At 38.8% G+C, this 27,627-nt stretch overlaps 1 protein-coding gene, 1 long non-coding RNA gene and 1 pseudogene across 5 annotated transcripts in view; 1 reads left to right on the top strand and 2 right to left on the bottom strand.

Annotated features, from left to right (window-relative positions):
• LOC132021509 (uncharacterized) overlaps positions 1-17,508 on the bottom strand; it is a 44,106-nt gene extending 26,598 nt beyond the window's left edge. Inside the window, exon 1 of the long non-coding RNA XR_009405370.1 lies at positions 17,426-17,508. This is a non-coding gene — a long non-coding RNA (uncharacterized LOC132021509). The remainder of the gene's footprint in view (positions 1-17,425) is intronic.
• LOC132022541 (keratin, type I cytoskeletal 18-like) lies at positions 139-1,521 on the bottom strand (annotated as a pseudogene).
• A 94-nt stretch (positions 17,509-17,602) lies between the features above and the next one.
• The window catches only part of UGP2 (UDP-glucose pyrophosphorylase 2), a 69,969-nt gene continuing 59,944 nt past the window's right edge, over positions 17,603-27,627 (top strand). The window contains exon 1 of one of the 4 annotated variants that reach the window (XM_059405979.1): positions 17,603-17,699. Coding sequence is in view for 1 of the 4 variants with exons in the window: in XM_059405977.1 (XP_059261960.1) it covers positions 19,569-19,587 (19 nt within the window). In the remaining 3 variants the exon portion in view is untranslated. Of the gene's footprint in view, positions 17,700-18,369; positions 18,602-19,209; positions 19,588-19,875; positions 19,901-27,627 lie in introns of those variants that run through there. The other 3 variants (XM_059405978.1, XM_059405977.1, XM_059405980.1) reach the window with 3 other exon arrangements.

The following is a 27,627-nucleotide window of genomic DNA, read 5'->3' as shown; positions in this document are numbered from 1 at the left end:
CAATTATATGACTCTTCATTTTTCTTCCTTTGGTCTCCTCTTTGAAATTTTTATTATATTACATTAAGTTCTATTTATTACTTTATTGCTTTAAAGAATATACTCACACCTCTATTTCTTTTTTTTTTTTTTGACCTTCGAACTTTTTATTGGCCTCCTGCTCCCCAAAGTGTACCCTGCTTCTGCTCCCTCAACGCCTCAGAACTTTGGTGTCATTGATCTCAGACACGACCTTGCCGTCCACAATCTTGCGGGTAGTGGTTTTCTGGATGGTTTGCATGGAGCTGCTGCTGTCCAGGGCGTCACTGAGATTGAAGTCCTCCCCATCTTCCAGCAGGCGACGGTAGGTAGCGATCTCAGCCTCCAGCTTGACCTTGACATTCAACAGGGCTTCGTACTCCTGGGCCTGGCGCTACCCCTCTGCCCGGGTCTGGGACAGTTCAGACTCCAGGTGCAGCAGGACCCCGTTGAGCTGCTCCATCTGCATGGCGTAGCAGGTTTCGACCTCCCTGAGGCTGTTCTCTAAGCTGGCCTTCAGGTTTCTCATCGAATCCAGGTTGATCTCCAAGGACTGGGCGGTACGTCTCAGCTCCGTGAGGGTCATCTCAGCCTCTCCTATCTCTGAGGTCTGTGTGGTGATCACTGTGGTGCTTTCCTCAATCTGCTGGGACCAGTATTTGTCCAGCTCCTCTCGGTTCTTCCGAGCCAGCTCATCATACTGGGCCCGGATGTCTGCCATGATCTTGCTGAGGTCCTGAGACTTGGGGGCATCCAACTCCACGGTCAACCCAGAGTTGGCAATTTGGTTCTGTAGACCCTTTACTTCCTCCTCATGGTTCTTCTTCATAAAGAGCAACTCCTCCTTGAGAGCCTCAATCTCTGTCTCCAGCTGCAGCCTAGTGACATTGGTGTCATCGATGACCTTGCGGAGCCCGTGGATGTCACTCTCCACGGACTGGCGCATGGCCAGTTCCGTCTCATACTTGACTCTGAAGTCATCAGCAGCAAGACGGGCATTGTCAATCTGCAGAACGATGCGGCCATTGTCCACAGAACTTGCAAAAATCTGAGACCTCAGCTCCTCGATGGTCTTGAAGTAATGCCCCCAGTCTCTGACCTGGGGTCCCTTCTTCTCCAGGTGTTCCCGGATTCTCACCTCCAGTCTCTGATTATCTGCCTCCAGGCTCCTCACCCTCTCCAGGTAGGAGGCCAGGCGGTCATTAAGGTCTTGCATGGTCTCCTTCTCGCCCTGCATGCCCCCTATGCCGGCCAGACCCCTGGCCATCCCGGCGGCCAACCCCGTGGCCAGGCCCCCGGACCCCCAACCGCCCCGGAAGCTGGTGGAGCGGGATACGGAGATCCGGGAGCCTGAGCCTCCTGCGCCTGCATAGACGCTGGCCGCGCTGCTGACAGGCCGGACCCGGTGGCTGGGCGACTGCATGGAGCCCAGGGACCGATAGTTGGAAGAGAAGGTGGAGTGGGTGGTGAAGCTCATGCTGTTCGGAGAGTAAGAAGAGAGGCCAGGACTCGGGCTCGGGCCAGGATCACACCTCTATTTCTTGATTTACCCACTTCAGAAGGTGTCTCGATTCCTCTATTATGTAAGATTAATATATTTGACATCCTTTCACTTTCCTCCACTTACCAACTTCCATTAGCTCTATCATTACTGTTACATTGTCAATATTTATATTTACTGTTAGAATAATCAAGTCTTCCACATTTTATCATTAAATTTAATGATAAATTAAGTTAGGGGTTTCTTTTTCAGCATTACCATTTTTTAAATCTTATTCATTGCTGAAACAAGTAGTATGAATAAACTCAAGAAAAGGGAGTCATAAACCATGTTACTAGATTTACACTTATTGAAGGATAATGTTCTAGGTATAATGTCAAATGGATTCTCTTTTTTATGTGTATACTGATTACTCATAATAATGTCACATTTTAGTTTGTTTCATCTTTGGACCATGGCATATACAATTTTTTGCCTTTTCTAAAGATTCCAGTTGTCTGGAAGAAGACAGGAGAAGCATATGTCACCCTATCATTGAGATTATTAATGTTTTAACCATACTATTTCATAAAATGGACATACTTTTTTCTTAAAGATGTTCTTCTAGATCCTTCTTTCTGTTCTACTATTATTGATTACCATGAGAGCCTAAATATTTGTGTTCCTGAAGTAACCTATTATTAAATTCCCACATCTCTGTCTTTAGTTCTCTTGAGTTCATTTTGCTGGAGCATTTCCTTAGGCATTTCCCCCACTGAAAAAGCATAGAATCACCTCCCAAAGGTGAAAAGTTCCCTAATTTGTCCTCATACTTGAATGTTTTGCTCATAGAATTATAGGTTCAGAGTCATTTTCTCTCAGAACTTTGAAAGTATTGCTTCATCGTCTTCTAAAAATCAATGTTGTTGAGAAGATAAATGGCAAACTTCAATCTACTTCAATCTTCCCATCACTCTACTGCTCTTGTAAAGTTAACAGACAATCTCTACTCAGCAGGGTCTCTTTTCTGTCCTCAGTTTAACTGAGCTCTGATTATTGACCTTTTCTGATACTCTTCTCTCTGGGCTCAATTATCCTGGTTTTCTTGAATAATTGGCTCCTCTTGCTCATTCTCCTTCACATGTTTTCCTTTCTTTATACAACCTCTAAATGCCAGAGTTTCTGTATCCTCTGTTCTATTCTCTATGTCTTCTCCCTACATGATCTTATCCATTCTCATGGCTTTAAAAACTATTTGCTGACAATTCCTAAATTTATATCAGTAGGCTAGACTTTCTTTCTGAGCTCCAGATTCACATCTTTAAATATCTACTTAACATCTCTCTTGTATGTCTCCCAGACATTTCAAACTTAACGTGACCAAAATGGTTCTCTAAATCTGGATCTCCCTCAGCCTTTATCACCTCAATAAATAGCTCTGTGATAAATTGTCCTCCTTGACTCTTTCCTTTTGTTCACTCCTCATGACTCCTCCCTCCTCAATGAATCCATCACCAAATTGTTATTTCCACCTTCAAAATATATTTTATACTCTTTAAAAATGTTAATTAGATCATGTCAATTCCCTGCTTTAAATGACTAGATTGCTTTTTATTGCATTTAGGATAAATCCCAAACCTGTACAACCAGCTCTACGTGTCTGATTCCTTCCTATTTCTCCAAAATTATTTCTTGTCTCTCTCTATTTTTCACTTATTTCCTCACTCCATCCTCCTATCATCTCCTAGAATACACAATGTTCCTTCTATCTCAGAGCCTCTGTACTTGCTGTGCTATCTAGCATACATTCTCCATGGTCTTTATATAGTTTCCTTTTTTTTTTTTTTAATCCAACAGATTTTAGCTTAAATGTTTGGGGCTTCCAGGTTAACCCACACATAAAGGTAACCTGGAGTCCACAATGTGAGTTGGATTTTAGCCTCCATAGGCAGAAGTCTAAATGCTACCTCTCAGAAAGGCTTTCCTTGACCATGTTACCATATTAATGTTCCTTGTTATTCTGGATCACAGCACTCTACTTCACTCATAGTTTTTTGTTTAATCTGTAATTATTTAATTATTGTTTTATTTATTGGTATATTGCTTGTCAGCCCTACTTAGTATACTTCTCTGTTAGGTTCACTATTATAAACCTGCAGCTTACCAGTGCCCAGTTCATGGTAGTGTTCAATGAATATTTTTTGAGCGAATAAGTGAATGAATCTGTGCTCTGAAACTTCATAAGAATGTGAAAAAGGAAATGGCTTGACTCATCCAGTTTGGTTTTTCCTAGACATATTTCATCTGAAAACTTGTTTCTCTTCACATTTTCTTTTACCATTTATTTAATTATTTCTAGCCCTTGAATTTTTCTGTTGTTTCCCTGGAACCTCTTTTTGACACATCATAGGATTTAACTAGGACTTATCCCATTGCCCTAGAGTTAGTAATATCTCAAGCTGAGTGCCAAGAGGTGTTAAGTATCTCTCATTTTAAAGAAAAGTCTCAGTAATTAGAGCTTTGCTACTCTCAACCAGTACCCCAATCACCCATCCCAATCTATCCCAGGTACTATGATGATTGAGGAAGGAGAGTGACAAAAGAAATTGTCAGCATTGTAAACAAGAGTGGAGCATCTTTTCCAAACGGAGCAGGGAAGTGTGTTTCCTACCTCCTAAACTAAGTAAGGTATAATGACCGAAAATCACTTCTCACAAGAAGGGAAGACCAACAACAACCTCAACTGTTGTGTATTTTTGAAGTAGAGGGAAGACTGAAAATACAGACATACTTTCCTTTCCAGGTTGCTGGAGTCACAGGTAGAGCCTGAACCAAAATGACTGGAGAATGGGGAGATGAGATTTAAATGGAACATGAAATTGGAATTTCAAATTGAACTACTAGAGTCTTGAAAGCCAAAAGTGACCAGTGTTGTCAAGAGGCAGGAAAGGGCAATTTGACAGGTCATGACTGAAGATAGCATTTAGAAAAAAGAATAGTTTGATGTCTGTGACACTGGTCAAACTGGTCCAACAGTTAAATCAAATGGACATTGGTGGATGCTGAAATTTCTAGATTGATAATACCATATCATAATTTTTCTTTCATATTTTCTATGTTTTTGTTTCTTTGCTGTATGTTCCAGGAATCCTTGAAATTTACCTTTCATCCCTACTATCAAATGGTTTAATTTTAATGATTACATTTTTTAAAAGATTTTATTTATTTATTTGACAGAGATCACAAGTAGGCAGAGAAGCAGGCAGAGAGAGGAGGAAGCAGGCTCTCTGCTCAGCAGAGATGTGGGACTCAATCCCAGGACCCCAGGATCATGACCCGCGCCAAAGGCAGAGGCTTTGACCCACTGAGCCACCCAGGCACCTCTAATGATTACATTTTTAACTCCAAAGCATTATCTCTTGTACTCTGATTGTCACTTTTCTTATTTTATGTTTATAGTACCTTTAATTCTCTGACTCAATCTTCATGTCCTTCATACTTAGGCTTTCTGTTTTATCATTGCCCTTCTCTTTGGTGCAATTGATTTTCCTCAATTATCCGGTAATTCTTATTTTCCATATTCATGAACAAGGGACTAGGTTGATGAATATTGGTGTTGGAATATGGGTTTTCTTTCTTGTTAGGTAAATATATATTTTAAACGTGACTTATTTTTTATTACACAAATATTTCTTCATAGTATAAGTAATAGTACTATAATTAATTTTAAAAAGAAAGAAAAGAGTCACCCATGATCTTACCACCCAGAGGTAACCATTGACATTTTGGTGTATTTTTATCCTGTCTTAGATAACAAATAAGCAAGCAAACTTTTTTTTTTTTTATGGAAGTTGGTAAAAACTGGTCTTACTACATATATTTTTCAGCTTGATTATTTTTCCCCACTTAGGATACAAGGAATATCTTTTCATGTTGAGATATATATATATGTACACATATATACATATATATAACCAAATATATTTAACATAATTTATTATATACATATATGTACATATATGAATATATATGTGCATATATATACATATATATATAAAACCAAATATATTTAACATAATTTAATCCCCTGTTAGTGACATTTGAGTTATATCTTCATTTTTACTATAAAACAATGTAAGAAATATCCTTGGAACCTTGGAAGTATCCAATGTATCTTTAAAACAATATATTTTAAATTATATTAAAAATATGTTTAAGAATCAAAACCTATATTTTTTCCACTTGAAGAATTTCAAATATTCTGAAAGACAGATCTCTAAGTTTAGGGGTATCTTTCTTTCTTCCTTCCTTCTTTCCTCTTTCTTTCTTTTTCTTTTCCTTTCTTCCCTCCTTCCTTTCTCTCTCTCTCTCTCTCTTTCTTTTTCATTCTTTCTTAGATAAAGATGGGGGAAGAGGGAGAGAGAATCTCTCCCAGTGTGAGGCCTGAGGTGGTGCTCAATCTCACAATCCTGAGATCATGACCTGATCCAAAATCAAAAGTTAGACACTTAATGAACTGAGCCACACAGATGCCTCTTAGAGATACTGATTTAACCAGGAAAGTGATCAGAAGAAATCTCTTCCTCAGAAGGGTTTGGAGAATAGAGTTTAGAGATGAGAAATGAGAGGGCTGAAAAATACAGTCCAGTGTGCAAAGATTAAGGGCAGTTCTGGGGTAAACAAAAAGTAAATGAGTGTGATTTTATTTTTCTTTGACACTATATTCATGAATCGATCAGTCATCTGTGCCGTGAAATAATACATAGTATTGGATTTCACTCAGCTGGGTGACTGATTATTTTACGGTCTTATCTGAGTCATTTATGTGGCCAGTTTGACACATTAGGTGGTCTGACTAGAGCTGGAAAGCCTAAGATGGGCTGTAACACATGTCTGACAGTTAGTCCTGGTTGGTCTAGGGGCCCTCAACTGGAAAAGCTCTTCTTCATATAGCCTGCCATTTTCAACAGGTTACAAATGGCTTCTTCATACATTGATCTCAGGGTAGCATTCCAATGGAGAGACTAAAAGCTGAAAAGCTTCTTGGGACTAAGGTTAGATGTCACACAGTATCACTTCTGCTTCACTCTATTGGTCAAAACAAGTCACTAGGCCAACTGAGACTCAAGGTGTATTGGGAGGAAAAGACTCCACCTCTTAAAGGGAGGAGTGACAAAAGTCACATCACAAAGGAGTGGTGCACAGGGATGGAAGGAACTGTGGCCATCTACGCAAACACTCTATCACAATAGAATTTGTTCTGAAATGCCTCCTTTAGTGTTCTAAAAGTAAATTTATAAGTTGACCATTTGCCATCCAAAATATGATTCCTAAAGAAATAATGAGGAACATCCAATATACATCTTTATAGCACTCTACAGCTTTTAAATTCATTCATAAAGATCTTATTTAATAATTCATTCAACAAATTCTTTTGAGTGCCAAACACTGTGATATATACTCTGGGGATATAAGATAGATAAAAGCTCCTTGCTCTCAAAATGCTTACCATCTATGTATGGAAAATAGATATTTAATATGTAATAACAAGGAATAATTACTTGAGACTAATGTCATATCAAGGTAATACAGGATTTCATTGACTAAAATCATCATCATCACTCTACTCTGTGACAACAGTGAGTAAGATAATCTTTATGATAGCTCCATAAGAGGCAAGACAGGTTATGAGTTGTTACTTTCATTTTTAGGTGAGGAAACTGTCTCATAGAACTAACCAAATAATTTATCCAAGCTTTTCAGGTTCTAAGTGGTGGAACTCAAAAGAAAAACTCAAAAGAAGAAAGAAAGTCTGTTTTTTCCCTAGTATACTCTTCTGCCTCCTTAGAAACCAATATGAGTACCTGAAATGGAAAAAATACCAATAAATTAAACAAAAACCTTAAGTGATGGTACATATTTTGTATGGATTCTTCTCAAAGGACTTCAGAATTAACACCTTTAGGGATTGATCATTTAATGTATAAGACACCTAATCTAGCACACCTACCCACACAAGCAAATCTCTTTAGATCCTAGACTCTTATCATTTGGGCACACTAGGTTGAGAAAAAGCCATTTTAAAAATAATACCTATAGGGGTTCTTTCATATGACTATCTAAAGACAACAAAAGGGATTAGATGAGAGTGATGAAACTACAGAATTACCACTATACCCAACTTCTTTTTTTCAGTAGTTACAGAGAGAGGGGACAAAGGGTCAGAGAGATGCCATATTCCTGGCTTGGAAGATGGAGAAAAGATCACGACCCAAGGAATATAGGCAGCCTTCAGAAGCTGAAAAGTTTTAACATTTCTTTTTTTTAAGATTTTATTTAATAATTAGAGCTCAAGTGAGACAGTGAGAGAGAGCATGAGCAACGTGGAGGGGCAGAGGGAGAAATAGACTCCCTGCCAAGCAGGGAGCTCAATGTGGGGTTCAATCCCAGGATCTCAGGACCATGACCTGAGCCAAAAGCAGATGCTCAACCAACCGACTGAGCCACCCAGGCACCCTAGTTTTCACATTTCTATTTATAGAATGTATTTTTCATCTGAAAGCATTTGATATTTGTGTTTAATTATTAATATTTTCCCTATCATTTAAATGGCTTAGTATATAAAGAAATATTTAGCCTCACCTGGCAATCACCAAAAGGATTTCTACTAGGATCTAGCCAATCAAATCATTTGTTTTAAAACAACCAATGGGTTATATGTGTATATTTTTAAGTGGTATATAACAGCAGTTTAATATAGATTTCTAAACATTACATGATTTAAAATCCTAAAAGTTTATGCTTTTCCATTTTTCATGTATTAACAATAGAAACCTTTGACACAGAACTTTTGGAAGTTGTTGAAAAAGTTAAAAGCTTATTTGTATTATCTTTATTCTTATGTCCATGTTCACCATGACACTGACACTGGACCAAAGTAAGGATTATATATTCTAGTAACTTAAAATGTGTTATTTAAAGCCCAAAACTTCCATAGAGGTACTCTGTACCAGCGTGTCTACATTTTTTTTTTTTTTTACCAATAAGGTATAGATTAATGGTTTGTATCTATTTCACCTGTTTAAAACCAGTTGGCTTTAGCTCCTGACGAATGAAATATAAAAGACTCATCCAGCAAACTTATACCTTGGCTCTACTGAATCATGACTTCCCACACTTATCTTGGTGGTCATGATCCAATGATGAAGCATGTCCTGCATTGAGAAAATGGCTGAAATTTGTGCCTAGAAATCTCCATTCTCTCTCATGGTTGTCCATGCTTTTATCCTTTTACCTTTATTAAAGCTTTATATGATTGTATGTTGGTTCATAACCTCCTCAGAAGCTTCCTGGGTGAAATCTAAAACTGGACCCTATACTTGGAGGGCAGGGAGAGATTGAAGAAAGACATAGGCCACTGCAGGTTGGTAGGTGGCAGGTTAGGTGAGCAAAGAGAACTTTTGTACAGGGCTTGCTTGGGCAGCAACAAGATAAAAAAAATCTTTGCATCTACCCACCAAATCTTAAAAGTTTATGAGTCCTCAACTGGGTTTGGCACAATGGACTGTATACTGTCCAGATGACCTTAGCACCACATCACCATCTCAAGTCTATTATGTCTTTGGGACAGCCTCTGGGAGTGGATAAGGCAAGCAGAACCCATATTCCATGGACAGGGGAGGTGATGAGGAGCCTCTGATTGCCAAGGTGCACCTCATAGGTCAACTGGCAATCATGTCTTCTTGATGACCTCCCCCAGCAGTATACCTTGTGGTTTCATGAGTTCTTATAGTTATCTGACCTGGTGTAATTTCCTGCAGTTGGTGCTCCAAGCAGGATGCTTGAAGTGGCCCTTAGCTCTATAATTAAATGATGGATAAGACTTAGTTTGGAAGTGGGGTGCCTGGGTGGATCAGTGGGCTAAAGCCTCTGCCTGGGTCATGATCAGAGGGTTCTGGGTCATGATCAGAGGGTCCTGGATCAAGCATTAGATCGGGCTCTCTGCTCAGCAGGGAGCCTGCTTCCTCCTCTCTCTGCATACCCCTCTGCCTACTTGTGATCTCTGTCTGTCAAATAAATAAATGAAAAAATCTTAAAAAAAAAAAAAAGAGAGAGAGACTTAGTTTGGAAGAAAGAAAGATGAGGAAATAGGATACGAAGGACCTTTGATTCAGGCTAGCTCCCACAGACTAGCCTTTAATTCAGTGGTATTGTGACCATTAACAGCAGAATAAACATATCAACTTGGAAGTGGAAAGACCTGGAGCTGAGGGGAATACCTAAATGGATAAAAAAAGAGATTCAGACAAGAGGAGAAAAAGGAGAGTTGCCAAAAACCTTTGAAAGAATTAAGAAGTTATACCTTCTGCTCAGAATGAGAAGGGACAAGTGCTTTGCATCAGCAGCAAGACGTCCAGAGAGAGAGAAAGAGAGAATCACAAGTGCCCAGAATACCTACCTAGCTTTATGAGGCCATGATGGAGTGCTTCACATGGTTCCTCAACTAGCTGTCTCTGCATTTCTCAGAGCAAGGGCAGGATTAGTGAAAGGAGACTAACATTCCTCTGCATGGCTTCTTGATTGAAAAAATGGCAATGGTGTGAGAATAACTGATAGAAGCCAGGCCAGTAACAATTTGAACTTTTCTCTAGGACTTGGCAAGTAGGAAGTGAAGAGGAAGGAAAAAGAATAAGTGTCATTTGCTTAGGCTTTTGAAGAATGTAAGATGTGTGGTGACGAATGTCCACCTTTCATTTAACATAATGAGTAGAAAGAACATTTGCAGCAACATTAGTTATGTAAGAGACTGCCCTTCAACTTGAGTCATCATACCACCAAGACACAATGGAAAGAGATAGGTAGTGGGCCTGTAAGGGGAGTTGGAAACAAGACTGGCAAAAAAGAATGAAAATTGGACAGAGTGGAGGTGAAGTCAAAAAAGAATGAAAATTGGACAGGGTGGAGGTGAAGTCAGACATCTGGGTGGTGATTGAGGTCACAATGATGAAGAAAGCAAATCTGTTATGAGTAGTCTTGAGAGAATTTAGGAAAAAAAGATGATCTCAGAGTAATATATTCAGATGATGTATTTGTTCATTGTGGTGTTCTTGGGTTTATTCATGTTTATTCTGAATGTCTTAGTATTCCTTACACTCACTGCTCAGTTCACCTTGTGAGACAAAAAACTGATTCTGTAAAACTGAAAGGACAATGGCAAGAAACCAGCCTGTTAAAATTACTTGGTTTTGAGAGTAAGATTTCTATGATTTAAATCATATGATTTCTGCGATCATATGCTGATGGGTTGTTTTCAAACTAAGGTTTTAAGATATTTACAAACATTATTAAAGTGCTTGAACTCCTGAGGTCTGGGATAGATACATACATAATGTACAAGTAGATGAATGTGAGGTTGGGTATGCCAAAAAATGACTAGAGTTTGCATCTGTATAACCCCCTGGTTATTTCTCAGGTGTTCTTTTGTTTTTTTCTTTTGATATTAAATTCTGAATATTTGAGGCTAAAAAAAAAAAAAAAAGAATTACCACTATAGAATGAACTATACTATATCCAGTTCACTAAGCAATTAGCTTAATCAGGAATATATATATCTTGGCCCCAAATTCTTTATAGAATAAGAAAGGATGTAAGTGATTAATAAATACGTAAATATATGCAATATATACCAACATACATACATATATATATGTGCATACAAAAATTTCAAATAATTACCCATGTGACTTTAGCATTGTTTTATTCCTTCTCACTAGGAAATTGGTAAAAACCCTCAAGCTAACATGGCTTAAAGAAAGTTTTGGTCATCTGGATCCTTATTTCTCTTTCATTATCCTGGTACTCCATTTGTGGCTTTATCTGGTCTCCAGCCCATGCTGGCCTGTGTTAAAAAGATATCAAACAGGGACGCCTGGGTGGCTCAGTTGGTTAAGCAGCTGCCTTCGGCTCAGGTCATGATCCCGGTGTCCTGGGATCGAGTCCCGCATCGGGCTCCTTGCTCGGCGGGGAGCCTGCTTCTCCCTCTGCCTCTGCCTGCCACTCTGCCTGCCTGTGCTCACTCTCTCCCCCTCTCTCTCTCTGATAAATAAATAAAATCTTAAAAAAAAAAAACCATATCAAACAGTTTAAAGTCTCTGAATCTATCTGTGATGCTCCAAGTCCAGATAGTAGTCTTCAATAAGTTTACTTCTATTATTTCAATAATCTCAGTTTTTGTTACCGTATAGATCCATGCAAAGCCAGGACTTCAGTAGGTTTGCAAACATTTAATGTTTCCTTTGTTAAACTCTGGTTGAAAGTCAATAATTGAGAATGGCCTGTCTCTCTCAGCACTGTTCTGTGCTCCAAATTCTCATTTTCTTGGTGTCATGCCCAGCAGTGGTGGGAGTGGTAATATAGACCAGAATTTTCTAATTCAATGCTTTGAATGGCTTACAGCTGTGAAGTATGACATTGAGTCTTTAAGGCCTGGGGCAGGTAGTTGGGACCCCCAGGGTTTGTTGTCTCCAGCTGCTAGCAGCCTTTATCAGCCCAAGAGGAATAGAGTCTCTACAGGTGGATTGGATGATGAAAAACATCCAGTAGTTCCACAGGCCAGTTATCCAAAGTGAATAGCAGTATGCTCAGCAGCTGGCTGCTGAAGTAGATGTCCAGATGGCAGAATACCTCCTTGGCTGTGTTTAGCAAATCACAGCCAGCATGGAGCTCCTGGATGGTGCAACTTTGGTGGCTCTGAAACTCTGACTTTACAGACATCACATACTTCTGATTGTTTGCAGCTGATATGCCCTTTTAATGGCATCCAAACTAATTTTCATCTTACTGATTGAACAAAGTATGTGTTTTACAAATTAAAGCTTCATCATTATCTAAAAATATTTGCTAGATAAAAATTAAGCTGAATTAAAAATCCTCTTGCCTTATCACATCAAATTTCATCATTGTGTTTATCAGTAAAAAGAGCTGTCAGATTCCATGAATATAATTTCTACCATTATACATTTTTAATGGGTTCTAAAGAAATGGGTTTTAAGTTTTTTAAAGAATCTATTTGTACAGCATTCCTCATGAATGGTGACTATGTTCATTTCCTCTGGTTGCTGAAACAAATGACCACAAACTGGGTGGCTTATAACAGTATATATTTATTCTCTTATAGTTCTGGAAGGCTGAAGTCTAATATGGGTTTCTCTGGGCTGAAATCAAGGTGTCAACAAGGGCCACACTACATCTGGAGGCTCCAAGGGAAAATCATTTCCTTGGCTTTTCCAGCTTCTGTGCGTTGTCTTCATGGCTTAGCTCGTGGCCTTGAATCACGTTGCCTTTTCTCTGCCAGCTTCCATTATCACATGACTTTTTTCTTCTCTGTCTTCAAATCTCCCTTTGCCTACAATTTATTATTTTTATTTTACTTATTTTATTTTTATGTAATCTCTCCCTCCAGTGGTCAAGAGTCACCAGCTCTACTGACTTAGCTATCCAGGGAACCCCTTATACTGGTGATTAAATTTAGGACCCAACCAAATAATCCAGGATAATCTTTCCATCTGAAAATCCTTAATTCAGTCACACTTGTGAAGTTCCTACAGGGACAGGGTGACATTCACAGGTCCCAGGGGCTAAGAACTGGTTATCTTGAGGACCATTATTCAGCTTACGACAGTGACTATTAAGACTTTGAAGAGATTATAGTTTGAAATTTTTGATCAAAAACTACGTGTACCTTTTTCAAGCATAAAATCTGACTCTAAAGGTTATGTTCATGCAGACAAGTTCAAATTTCTCACTCAAAAATTTGAAAAGATTTTATACAAGTTCCTTATCTAATAATTCCCCTATTACTTTGCATTTTTTTATTTTTTAAAAGATCTTATTTATTTATTTGACAGACAGAGATCACAAGTAGGCAGAGAGGCAGGCAGAAAGAGAGAAAAGGAAGCAGGCTCCTTGCTGAGCAGAGAGTCCAATGCAGGGCTCAATCCCAGGACCCTGGGATCATGACCTGAGCCAAAAGCAGAGGCTTTAACCCACTGAGCCACCCAGGAGCCCCTTATTTTTTATTTTCATGCTTTTATTATTTAAAAAGCAATTAACTTATCGCCAAGTCCAATATGATGCCCACAGATTCCCTCTAAGTTATCTCAGAATGCCACAGAAATATTATTTTCTCTCTGTGCTGTGATAAGGAAAAGGTTGGGAAATATAGCTCTACAAAGTTTAGGAAATGAATACAAAAGAGAAAACAAGGACAGGGTTTTAAGTGAGCAAAGTCTATATCTGTTACAACAAGAAGTTAAGCATACTGGCTAAAATCCAGGAACCAAAAAAAAAAAAAAAAAAAAGAAAGACACTATAAACATTTAGAAATAGCTATCAGGTATATATAACTGTCAGAAGAAAAATGGTCACTTCTGGTGTGCAAAGATGGAGTAAAGAGAAGTAGGGCAGAGGAGTACTGCTATTCATTATGGACATTTTGGTACTGGTTAGGTTTTTCTAAAAAGATGTTCATCCTTATTGGAATTTTTTTTAAAAGTCCAATTAAAAACGGTAGTAGAACTTAACATTAATATACCACATTTTTTCCTGTGGGTCTTTTCTCTAAATGACATTCTTCCTCCTTTCCACTCTAGAGAGGGGGAAAACACTGTTATTTTTTATTCCCTAATCATATTATCCACTTAATGACATATAATTACCCAATTATTTAGGCCTCTTCCAAAAAACAGTCCTGAGGATCTTCTCTTTAGTACTTAGAGTGGTGGGTGTGAAATGCTTAAAATAAATTCCCTGAGACTAAGTTAGGGAACAGAAGTTCTTTATCCTTTCCTTCCAGTGGTGGCACTGGCAGGAAATTTAATAAGCTAGACCAGAGGCAGAGATGTTTGGAAAACCATCAAAAGACATCTGATGGAATGCACAACAGGGAATCTTTAATATGGTTGAAAGAGGAAGAAAAAAATAGGATTAAACTGAATACTTTTCTATTTCACAGCTCTTCTCTATGGGGATTTCAATGTCAATAAGTAACCTCATCATCTATACATATATCACTACAGAAAAGCAGAATGCTTATTTTATCTTACGGGTTTAGAAGCGATATATTATTTTTTTAGTGAGTTTTTAGTATTTTGAATTAAGATTACATAATGATCTATGTTTATTAAAAACCCTGAGAAAATATAGGGTTTGTTTGTTGTTTTATGGCTATCCACTCATTAAAGGAAATGACTCCTCTGCCTCTATCAACAAGGGGGGATGTGGAGATGCAGTTTGGCACATGAATGAGATACAACTTCATGGGCATCACCATTTCTCACCAACACTCTCCTATAGGCAACTTGCAGAACAGGAGAAACAGGAGACAACACAGTAAGGACTTGCCCCCTATGCAACTTTCAAAGGAGAATCTAGAGGGAAATTATTGATAAATGAGAACAAGATAATGCATGTTGCAGTTCAACTGCATTCTTCTGGGCCTGATGACTTTTAAAACTACTTAGAAGATTTATCAACTCTAATAAACTCTTAGATAATTATCTGTAATGTGAGACAACTGTTTTTTAAAGCATCATAGTTATTTAAAATGATTGTTACTGTTGTGATAGAAAACTTAAATAATCTGCAAATGCAATTTAAAAATCATACTATGAATAAATGGAAGGATATGTCATAATTTAAATTCACAACTTGTTTCAACAAACTTCCTGATTCATTAACAGGGTGTTGGCAACAGGAAAGAATGCAGTCTTTCTCTTCCTCAAGTAACTGGAAACACCATTCATGTTTTTAGACTACTCATTCATTAGTACTTTGTCTCGCAGATATTGTTTGATATCATTTTCCAGTTAACCCTATTTGGTTACCTCTTGACTCAAAAATGACCTATTGATAGATCTAGGCAGTAACTGGCAATTTCTAACAGTGGTCCCTTTTTCCTTTTTCACGTGGGTGGCCTAGAATTTAGATAGGTACAGATGGGAGCCAATATTGAATGTGCGCAACAGTCTAGTGTATAATTGTAGCCTGGTTTCTTGGCTAAACACTTGGGGCAGGACACAAAAATTTTTATGTCTCTGACATGTTCTCCAAAACTGCCTTGCTTTATTTTCTTGTGCGTAGGGGATGGAAGGAGGATAGACAAGGGGAAAAAAAAAAAAAAAAAAGACCACACACATTGCTGGTCTGTACACATATTTCATACTTTAGCCATTTCTAAACCACATCTTATTGGATAGTATTCACGTTAGGAGTTAGCAAAACTTACTGTAAAGTCATCAGGACATTGCATTTGCTGGTATTAGTCTTACACTCTGGCCCAAGTTCACATTCTAGGTAGAAATGTCTAAAACTTAAAAATTCATTACCTCTAAATAGAAATTAAATTTTAAAACCTCTTTTTTTTTAAAAAAAATTCTTTATTTATTTGAGAGAGAGAGAGAGTAAAAGAGAGAGAACATGAACAGGGTTGGGGGTAGGGACAGAGGGAGAGGGAGAAGCAGACTCCTCGCTGAGCAGGGAACCCAATGCAGGGCTTGATCCTGGGACTCCAGGATCATGACCTGAGTCAAAGGTAGATGCTTAACTGACTGAGCCACCCAGGTGCCCCTCAAATTTAAAAAATCTTATTTACTGGTGGCACCAAACTGGTCGTTCAGTACACATTTACTGAATGCTTGCTATATAGCAGTCACTGTGCCAAGCACTAAATCTAAAAAGCCATCTCATTCCACCTTACCCCTATATACACAGTCCTTCCCAGGCCCACATCCTCATCCTCCTTTAGACACCTCCCCCAAGTTTCTGCAAAGGTTTAATCTGTAAATGTATCTATCCATGTTACAGATTTCTAATGATAGATATATCAACACCATGCAACTTGAAGGGAAATTCCACAGTAGCGTTATCCTGAAAAAAAGGATTAAATACACACACACACACACACACACACACCAGAGAAAGTGACTTTTTCAGGTATTAAGATATATAAATAAATAGAGATAGGCAATTGCCTTCTAAGCAAAATTGAAAGTGCTTTACTGCCATGACCTTCTTTCCCTATCCCCATGTTATCTGCCAAGTGAGGTTGTTTCTAGTGGCTCTGAAGAAGTGGGAGGCTTTTACAAAATGTTTGGGGGCTCAAAACTTAAGTTTAAATCACTATATAAAGAAATTCCATTTTACAGGGCACCATTTGAAAATAACATCCAGGAATATAGCTTCTAGCATGCTACTTCTCTAAGAGCCAGTCTCTGGGCACTTACAGACTCAACCGTTGAAGACAGATACTTTTTGGAGATTTCTTGAGGCAGCAAATGTACAACATCCTTTGGTACTATATCTCAATATTTAATCACTCATAAATCAAAATGTCATTCTTACCTATTACGAAATGCTCTTGCTGCAATTAAAACTCACTTCCTCTCCCTTAACCTTCTGTAAAGGTAGAAAATAACGGATCATCTTACTTACAAAAAACCTTGTATAAATTAAAGACTCTTCATTGCCCTTTATCTTTTGCAGGCTAAGCAACCTATGGGTCCCAATGTTTTGGTGGCATCTTATTTTGGTGTTAGTGCTGATCAATAAATACTATTTAATGCTGCTCGAATTTCTCTACATCACACAAAGGAGGCAGAGATTCTGATTAAGATTGTGTCTCCATTAAAATTTAGATATCTGGGTTTTAGACATTTTTTGGTTTTATTTGGGGAAGTTAGTTTTATAGCAGGGAGGTCAGTCTTTTTGGATTTCACAAAAGAAATATAGTACCCAGGACTGTTACCCTCTAGCATGACAAATCACTGGCCTTTTCTATGTTACTTATCTAATAATGTTTCCATATGACTATGTGGCACTAAATAATTAAACTTTGTTTAGAGAGGAATCATTAAACAATTCTCACTTTACCTTGATTAGTGTTGTCCAAAGCCTCAAACTCCTAGAATTACATGGTTTGTTGGCGGTCCCTAAGAGAGCACTCTCAATTCACGGGTCCTGAAGCAGGCTGACTGAGTCATGAAGGGAAGCCTGAGATACGCCCATTGAATCTTAGAGGTGTTGGCAATACCAGGTGTGAGTTAGCGGGCGCTGGGCTGGCCCTCTTGCCGTTCACCACTTGCCGAACACCACTGCCAGCGTTCTTTGAACATCTCCTTCCTTCTGGACTTCAAGAATATTAAAGGTAAGCATCTCGAGGGGTAACATCCATTTCCGCTTTGATCAGAAAAGTAAATGCCTATCACAGCAGAAGTCTCTATGGGATTAGGTACTGGCGGTGTTGGTTCTAGTGGCGGAGCCTTCACCTGGCACTTTTTTCGACGCCCTAAATCCCTTCTTCTGTTAGTGGGCTCCAAATATCCCACTGCTTAGTCCTTCCTGCCTCTTCAGCCTCCCTAGACCAGGAGTAGTGAGTAAAAATTTGCATTTCCTGGGCCTGGGCTCGCTCAGGTAGTTGGCCTGGGGCGTTCTGGCTCTATCCGCCGCTTAGGGATCTATCCTCAATCCCTGGTAAATCGGAATATTTTTACGGACTACAAAAAAACCCGCTCGTGCTTCAGGGTCTCTCCCTTGCTAAAGTATCTGCAGAAGACTAGGTATTTTACTGGTGAAACACCCCTTCCCCGCCACCGTAGGCACGACCTCCACAGGCGGCTCCCAGGGTCTCACTCAGTGACCACCTCCGCGGGGCTCACTCTGGCCGCAGACGTCCCGCCCCCTGCCACCTCCGCGCGTCTCATTGGTCAGGCCCTGCATCCGCCTCGACTCCTGACTGGTAGTTGTTCTTGTCTGTATGAGCCGCGGGGACATTTCCGCATTGAGGGGGGCTGCTCCAAACGGGGGGGGGAGGGGAGGCGTTTGGGAGAAAGTGGGGGTTTGGGGGTGTCAGAAACCGGTAGCCAGGTGGGCGCAGGGGGTCTGCAGCTGGGCTGTGACCGCGGGAGAGGAGTTAAAGTTGTGCATGTGTGAGGGGAGAAGGGGGAGAGAGAAAGGTGCTTCAGAGGTGACATTCTCTCAGCCTGCGATCCTTCTTCTCCCGGGACGCCATAAACGCCCCCAATTTCTCAGCTGCTAAAGAAGCGGAAGGTGGGTCTCGGTGGCGGATTGGAGAAAGGCGAGGACGGGCTTCTCCAGACCCCTTAGGCTGTGTGTTTCTTTCTGGGAAATGTGTAAATTTCCTTTCCGCGACCCGCTGTGTGGCCCGGGAGGCCCAATTTGGGCCGTCCCGCACGCCTCGGGCTTGGGGCGGCATGCGGGTTCTCCCCTCGCGGATGGACCCTTACTGTTTGCTGCGGGTGAGGGGCGATATGGCCTTCGGCCCCTCCCGAGAACAAGCCACGGCAGGATTTCGCCACTCGCTGCTGGAAGGGGGCGAGCTGGAGGCCTCGGTCCGCCGGCGGACGCGCGGAATTCTTGCCGCCTCCTAGTCCTAGGGTGTTTACAGGCTAGTAAAAATGGTTGCATTGCCCCTCTTCGCCGACCTCACCCGCCTCCCGCGTCCTGCTTGGGCGCTGGCAGCTGCTGACCGAGGTTTCCCGGGGAACTGGCCCGAGGCTGGACGGCAGCGAGGGGGAGGGGATGGGGGGTGCGGCCGGCCAGTGTCTGCTGCGGTCCAGCCCAGGAGGGCGTGGGGACCCGGTGGGGGGGGGGGCGGTGAAATAGCCGTTGTAGATCCTCCTCTTTCATTGATGAAATTTAAGTTCGTGTGATTTTACCTTTTCCGGGAGTCTCCAGTTGGCCCTGGTTTGTGTCAGGAGCGCAGTGTAGACAGGAGTTCTAAGCAGACTCAGTCACACTAAGTTCCTTTCTTTTTGGAAGTGGAGGAGGTTTTCCTGTTTGTTTTTTTGTTTGTTTATTTGTTTGTTTGTTTTTAGGCAGTTTTAATAGCTTTGAATAATTACTCCCTTAAGGGATTAAATATAGGAAGAGGAGAAAGAACACGTCGGTTGTTAAAGTAAGGGAGGAAGAGAGACTTGCCCTATAGCGTGGCTTCTCTAGAAATTTATACACACACACACACACACACACCAGAGTATTTTAATAAATCCCTAAAATGTCGAGATATGTACAAGGTAAGACACCTTTTTTTTTTTCTTCCTGGGTTGCTTCAGTCGGGAGGTGGGTGGTTTGGAAGTAGAAATGTTCATTTGAGATACCATTTGCGAAACGCTTTTCCTTAAATTGACATTTGAGCGGCTTTGAGCTGCTGGGTTGGCATTTCGGATACGTATAATTTATACTCCTGTGTTCTGCCGGGTTTAGTTCTGCCTCCCTGAAATCAGGTTAGTAGCACTCTGGCTCGCTAGGGTAGTGGCTGTAAATAATGATAAAACAGGATTTTGCCTGCTGATTAACCCCTGTTCTCTTTTACTGGTGGAAGTCAAGGTAACCATGTGTGCGACAACGGGAAGGGGAACTGGGGGGGCTGAGGGAAGGTAGATAGGTTTTGCCAGGACTGTTGGGGAAGCTTTAGTGTTCTCTGTTTCTACTTCGTTTGTGTGTACGTGGTTGGAGTCTCAGATTCAGTTATTGCGAAACCGGGAGTATCTTGTAGAAGCTAGAGGTCATTTCAGCAAGAGAAATGACTTTGCTGCATTGCTGTTTATTTCCTTCTTCTTTGAAATCTGGAAGGATTATTAAGGTTTCTTTGAATCTTGGAAATTGCCCTCTAAATTGTACATGTCTTAAAAAAGGGTTAGCGAATGCCTCTGAACTGAGTTAATCATTAACATTGCTTGTATGTCTGTGTGTGTTGGTTGTACACATTGAAATTGGTGCTACTTTAAATCTGTCACTCACTGATATTTAGCATAGGATTTGCTTCTTGTATGCAAGTAAATCCGTTGCTTGCAGACCCCACATTGTAAAAGCTTCAACTATCTTGATGAACACACAGCTAGTGAAAGTTCACAACCACTTAATGTGATTCTCAACAGATGTACTTTAAATCAAAAATGGTCAGTTATGGCCATTATGAGACCCTAGGAATAAAAATGCTCTAGTATGTTTTATATCATTTTATTAACTCTTCTTTGAGTTTTGTATAATAGATTGAGTATTTGCCTGTCTTAATATGGAAACAGATGGGACACTTTTGCCTGCCTCCTTTAGCACTACACTCAGAAATGTCACTTGCCATTAGACTTTCAAATTCATGTTTTAACTTCTTTGTGGTGAGAGAGGCTTTTTATATTCTGATTGAAGAAATGTCTTAGTCAAGAATGGAAAAACGAGGTAACTTAATTTGCTGGTTTTGTAATAGCAACAACGAAATTAACAAAGCTTCTTTTGGCAAGAATATGCTAGGGAAAACTGGACAAGTCACTTGGTAGTTTTCCTTTTAAATTAGCAGTTTTGCACAAAAAGATGATACCCCTCCCCTCCAAATTTGACATGATTATGTTCCTGTTTGTCATTGTTTAAATTTTGTTCTTAGGTGTAAACCCTCTGTATGTTCAATTAACTCTGCTGCTGTTGATAACCCTAATTGGTAGCCCTAATTGTATAATTGGCTAATGATTCAGCTGTCTCCACAGATCAGTTTTCAAGTATAATTTTTGGGTTTTTGTCTTGGAGTGTTTTTTGTACCAGATGAAATTGTTTAATCTTTGCTGTATCACTTACTGATGTTTCTAATCATGGACAGTTAGCTTATGCTATAGAAGAAAGATTTAACAAATACTAGGCCTCTGTTTTCACATGTTTCATTAAAGCTTCACAAAACCCCTAAGTTTTTTTTTTAAGATCTTATTTATTTATTTGACAGACAGAGATCACAAGTAGGCAGAGAGGCAGGCAGAGAGAGAGATGGGGGGAAGAAGGCTCCCCACTGAGCAGAGAGCCCTATGTGGGGCTCGATGTGGGGCTTGATCCCAGGACCATGGGATCATGACCTGAGCCAAAGGCAGAGGCTTTAACCCACTGAGCCACCCATACGCCCCTAAGAGGTAGATTTTTTTCATGCCCTTACAGCTGAGGAAATTTACGTATCTTGTCCAAAGTTTACAGCTGGTAAGCATTGAAATTCATATATATGTGTGTCTAAAATCCTTGTCGTTTCTAATACCTTTTGTTGCTTTTCACATTAAAACGTTACCCAAATGGCTTGTTTCTCCAAGTAGACTGTCAATTTCCTGTGGGCAAAGATAATATTATATCTCTGGGGGAAATACAGTGTCTTGAAGTGGTGGATGCTCCAAAAGAATTTGACACAGATGACAAATGAGAAACTCAGCATTTTTTATATATATATTTTTAGGTTAGCCTACATTTTTATTTTCAGTTTTTTTTTTTTAATAATACCACTTAGATTACATAAATGTTATAAAGATAGAAGCATTTGGATTTAGGTTTGAATCCTGATAACAGGAGATTTTAGATACATAACTTTTCTGAACCTCAGTTTCTACTTATTTAAATATTGAGTACTAATGCTTTGTCACAGGGTTATTGAGAAGCTGAAATGAGATGAATTATGTGAATGCCCTAGTCACATACTAAATGGCCAGTGAGTTTTCCATTTCTTTCTTAAAATGATGGTGGCCATACAGATAGCATTGCAACCATAAGTATAACCACATGTCATCAACAGAAGTAAATAGAACAAGGCAGATAGGACAGTTTTTTATTTTCCTATTCTAGTTTGGTGTCTAGTCCCCTAGCACTTGGGAGTTGATATATTTGGGGGGGGGGGGAGTGCAGGGGTCGGAGGGGGGAACCTTGAATGGTGATGTGAATACATAGTTGGTGACAGTTTTTGTTTTAGTCCAGTCAACAAAAACAGTTTTTGAGTGCTTACAATGTGCAATACACTGTATTGAAATTTCATGGGTATCCCTTATAGTGGGCATTTGAAATTCAGAACATCTAGGTATTATACCTGTGTGTTGTGTGCACGTGTTTTTGATTGCCTGGACAAGATTTGGGGTTGCTATACTTGGCTTGAATCTCTTCTCCCAAAGCTAGGCAAAGCGCTTTGTAGAAAGCTGGGTGTCTCCAGTCTCAAGCACTGGGACCAGTAAGTCATTAGGTAGAAATATTCAGTTACTAAAACTGCTTAATGTTGATAGGCAGGGGCACTCTCAGTGTATATTCCTTGTCCAAAAGAAGGCTTAGCTTTCTTTGGGCATCTCCTAAGTCTATATTCCTCAGGCACTTAAATACCTTTTTTTTAGGAAGACTCTTCTTTCCTAGATCTAGGATATAATTGCCTACCTGTTGTATTCTGCCCTCAGGTTACCTTCAGCCTACACCTGTGAAATTACTTCCCATTTGCTAGTTTTCTTCACTCCAGGGGTTGTTGCAGAGCCCCAATTATTCTAAATAAATGTGAGTACTAGCTGAGGGAGAAGGGACGCCCTCTCACAGTTGGAGGTACTAGGGGTCTTCAGCTGATGTGACTTTTTGCCAGCTCTATCAATGGGTGCCATTTGGGATTCTGCTTTTTATAAAAGTTCTGAGAGCTATGGGATAATCTCTCTCCACATGATTTGAAATTTATAAATGGTGCAGGAAATATTGTCATCTAGCCAACTATGATCATGTTATGTGCTTATACTATAATATTAGAGGAACTTTTTTTTGAACCTTTTTAATAGGCCATTATTTATCTAAATCATATAAAAATGTCCCTTAATATTCTTAAATTGAGGAGGTATTCGTATTTTAGGGGAAGGTATTTGAGTGTCTCTGTGTCACTTAAAAAAAATTTGAGGCCCATTGACTTTCCCATTTGTTGGAATTCTCTCTTTATGACTCTTTTTTTTTGGTGGTTATTCCTGTTTGGTAGATGGCAGCTAACCAAGGAGGATTAGCTGAGCTAATTTTAACTGAAGGGGTCTCAGATGAGTATAGGGATGAGATGTATTCTGGGGCCTGATTATGGAGGCTGGCCTTGGCCTGCTTCTTCTCAAAACCTCAAACTAAATTTAGCTTTTTGCTGATTATTTAGATGACTAGGATGCTTTTAGCCCAGGAGGATTGTGACATGGATTTCAGACAGTAGTAAAGGGGGCAAAGCAATGACTAAGGCACACTCCTCATTTTTTGAAGACACGGCTTGGGATTCATTATGTTGCTATAAGGAGGAGAACTTAGTTAAATTAGAATCACAGTTAAATGGAAAATTAAAAGAAACTCAGAATAGTTGAGCTGATGAAAACTTTGTTTTCCACCATGGACTTGGTAATCTCTATGGTTAAATTGCCTTTGTTCTTGATAACTGGGTGTTTCTTCTAGTAAGATGATTTTCATTTATGAAATCCTACTGAGAAAAGAAATTAATAGGGAACATCAGAGAAATAAGAAATCTTAACTGGTATACTTCTTGGAAGTGCCATTTTAATATTCTGAAGATAAATTGAAAAATAACTTTTACAAGGAAATTACACTGAACTGTTAAGTTTGAACAGTAAGTGTTTTCTTGTGATACTGCTACACAGAGACCTTTCTCTGTTTGTGTTATTTTTTCTTCATAGAAAATTGTAATATTTATGAATTGTAACTTTAAAATAACTTTAAAATAAATTTTTAAAAATTTCAAATAAAATTAAATAATTAAAATAATAAAATAAAATACTTAATTTGTATAAGGAACATTCGTTGGCCTAATAACGAAAGTGCTGTAGGCAAAAGAATAATAAATATACTGTGGTTTTCTATTTTCCACCAAATTGTATTTGGTAATTTTATGAGTTCTCAGAAAGAAAGATATAGCCATTATTAAAAAGTTAATACAAATAAATATTTAAAAATCAAACTAGCTCTGGATTATCTGTAAAAAATGAAAAATTAAGAGTTGACTGTACTAAGTTTCTATAATGTGATTTCTCTTGATATCCAGAATTTATGCCACTGGAGAAAGTCCCAGCATTATTAGAATAAAATTTGAGAGAGATCCTCTAGGATTTTGGATTTAGTGAATGAGGAAGTATGATTCACTTAACTACCAATTTGATTGGTTGGGATCTCTTTAGAAGGTTAGCTTTTTCTAAAGACTTGTATCCCTGTTTTCTTTTCTAAACTTGTATTTTGTACTTGGTATAATAGTGTTTGCATTGTGGATGAATTCGTCTTGGGTGATTTGATAGATTGTTCCAGACACAATGACAATTAATTGAAGCCATATGTCTTAGGCTTTTAAAATTCTTCCACCAGGCATGCATTTTTCTATTAATAACTTTTATAGTCTTTGAAAGTTGGCTTGCCAAGCCATCAAAAGAAAGCCATCAAAAGAAAATTAAACTCTATGCATTTGACAGGGCTTAGGTGTGAGAAAGGGGATAAGACTCCATTTCAAAGCTGTTTCCCAGTTATTGGTGATGCAGACCTCTCCTTAGTTTGTTGCAAAGGAATTGTTTAGGACTCAATTTCTGCCTCTGCCGAAAGTCCTGCTGTTTTACTTTCTCAGTCATTGCCAGTTGAAATCGATTGTGCCCCCAAACCATTTTGACAATTAAGGGTTATTTCTGAGAACCAAGGAGAAAATGGCTATGTTGTCTTAGTTTAACTTAGATAAACAACAAAATGTTTTGTTTTCTAACATTTCTAGATATTTATTTTTCCTATGCAAATCAAGAGAGTTCCCTGTTTTTCTGTGATTTCACTTATATCTTTAAAAAAAGAATTATTCATTGTAATCATGTACATGAGATAGTCATATTATGCTTAGTCCACTTTTTAATAATCACCAAAGTGTTGAAAATACTATCCTAGGGGATATTCCCTTTAACAATAACTCCATTGCTCCTTGGCCACAAAGGCCTGCAGACAAGTTGTTTGGAGTTTGCTTTCCTCTGGTTGCTGCCCTGGCAAAGGCTGATGTGATGTTTCATTTATGTTTAAGCCCTGCCTAGAATTTTAAAACTTGGAGAAAAAGAGTGCAGGAAAATGAAATAACACAGTTCTATGCACTGTTTTAGGTTCACTTATGCCAGTGATAAAATGCTTGGCCTTGGTAATAAAATATTTAGAGCGTGCATAAAAACTTTCTTCGATTTTTCATTGCCCAGAAAACAAACAGTATAGAGGGAAAAGGTGAAGAGCATAAAAGGATGCTTATTCTGGTGTGTAGTTTTAACCTCACCTAATAACCTTACATTGTAGACATAGTTTGATTTTTGCATGTTTTCATTCAGGCATACTCCTGGAGGTGACAAACCATGTAAAAGCACTGTAACCAAGAAAGGGGAGACCTTCCTGCAGGAAGGAGAAGCAGGGCACCAGGGTTTAGATTCCAGCTTGGCACTGCTACCGTGTCCTTAGGCAAGTCAGCATCTCTGGGGCCCTGTTTCATCTCAAGATAAGGGAAGAGGACTCACTGACCTTAAAGCTTTTCCAAGCTTAGAATCCTAGTTTTATCTAAATGTACATACATCAAATTACAGGGCAAGCCTGCCAAATAATTTTTTGTGCTTGATGATGATGAGTTTATATTGTATCTCTTTTTCTTCCTCTCAACAAATGAGTATTCTAGGTCTCTTGGCACATGCCTTCTTGTATCTGTTAAACTTAATGCAAGGTAATATTATTTAACAAGTTGACACATCTCTTCTGAAAGTTCTGTTTTTCAGAAGCAGTATTTTCTTTTTTGTCTCTTAAGATTTTTAAGAGCTACTCTGTTGTAGAGAGCAGAGTTACTCTTAATTATTAATGAGAAATCTGGTTTATGTGTAAATTCTAACAGTTAAAAACAGTCTTTTACATTCGCAAAAATTTATTTTAGCAAATAGCCCTGCATATTCAGTGCTAGAACAGTTCTCAGAAAACTGGTACTTTTTATCTTTACCAGAAAACATTTATTAAGCATTAATATGTGTAGAAAACTGAGTCATTAAAAAATCTGTAAATGTAGGGGTGTCTGGGTGGCTCAGTGGGTTAAGGGGCTGACTCTTGGTTTTAACTCAGGTCATGACCTCAAGGTCATGATCTCTGGGTCCTGAGATCTGAGGCTTACTTTAGTCTCCACGCTCTGCAGGGAATCTGCTTGAGAATATCAGCACCCATCTCCATCATGCTTTCTCTTTCTAAAAACAAATACATCTTTAAAAAAAAAAAAAAAACTATGTAAATGTAAATAATCATACTGTGGTTTGGAGTCTGAAATAATTAATTGATTTAAAATCAACTAATTGATTTTAATTGTGATTGAATGACCTGGACTATATTCATACTAAATAAGCTAAATCTAAATATATAAATTGCCCAATTTTATTTAATCTTTAAAGCTAGTGAAAACATTATGTTAACATTTATATAAGATAATAAAGATTGGAAAGAAACATTTTGTCTAGATTGGCTATAAGTTTGAAATTGGCTAGAAGTTTGATAACATACGTGATAACTGACTGATAAATCAGCTTCTTTTTAAGAAGTCTTGGGGACTTCAAGAACTCAAGACACAATCCACATTTTGCTTAGCCGTGCTTTCCCATGACCATAATTCCTGGTTCTTGAATACTTTTTGTTTGGCCTTATCAGACTCTACCTTCACTAGACTGGAGTCTACCTTCTTAATGTATTTCTACCACATAGCAGTATCATAATGGGCTTTTACTCATTTACTTAATAAACATTACTTGAATATTTACTATGTTTCTCGCTCTGTGTTAGGCAGTGGGAATATAGCCTGAGCAAAATACACATGATATATTCCTACAGAGATTATAACTTGTTGGGAAAGATAGACATTGAATAAACTTTAAAAAGCATGGTGTTATAAAGGTGAAGTAGACGAATTTATCTTGTGAGCATGTAGTGGGCAACCATGCTTGGTTTAGAAAGATATTCAGGAGAAGATTACATTTAAACTGAATTCTGACAAATGATATATATTAGTGGCTGCTCAAGCCACTAATATGAAAATATAAATCTTGATCTCTTATTTACATATTATGAGGTGTCTGCAGTGTGTCAAGTGCTGAAGTAGGTGCTGGGAAAAAATTTTTCATAGCTAGTGCCTTTGAAGTTTTGCAGACAGACATCTGAGCAAAGAGTTAAACTTTAGGGGCTGTTTGGTATAGTAGAGAGGCAGGAGTGATTAAAACCCTTCCATTAAAGGAGTTGTGATAGAAGGAGGGCCTCTTTGCATGTTCAGAAGCTACCACCTAGAACAC

This window comes from Mustela nigripes, chromosome 7 (assembly GCF_022355385.1).
Source record: "Mustela nigripes isolate SB6536 chromosome 7, MUSNIG.SB6536, whole genome shotgun sequence".
NCBI lineage: Eukaryota > Metazoa > Chordata > Mammalia > Carnivora > Mustelidae > Mustela > Mustela nigripes.
Note: the sequence above shows the minus strand (reverse complement) of the source record. Positions and strands in the feature narration are given on the sequence as shown.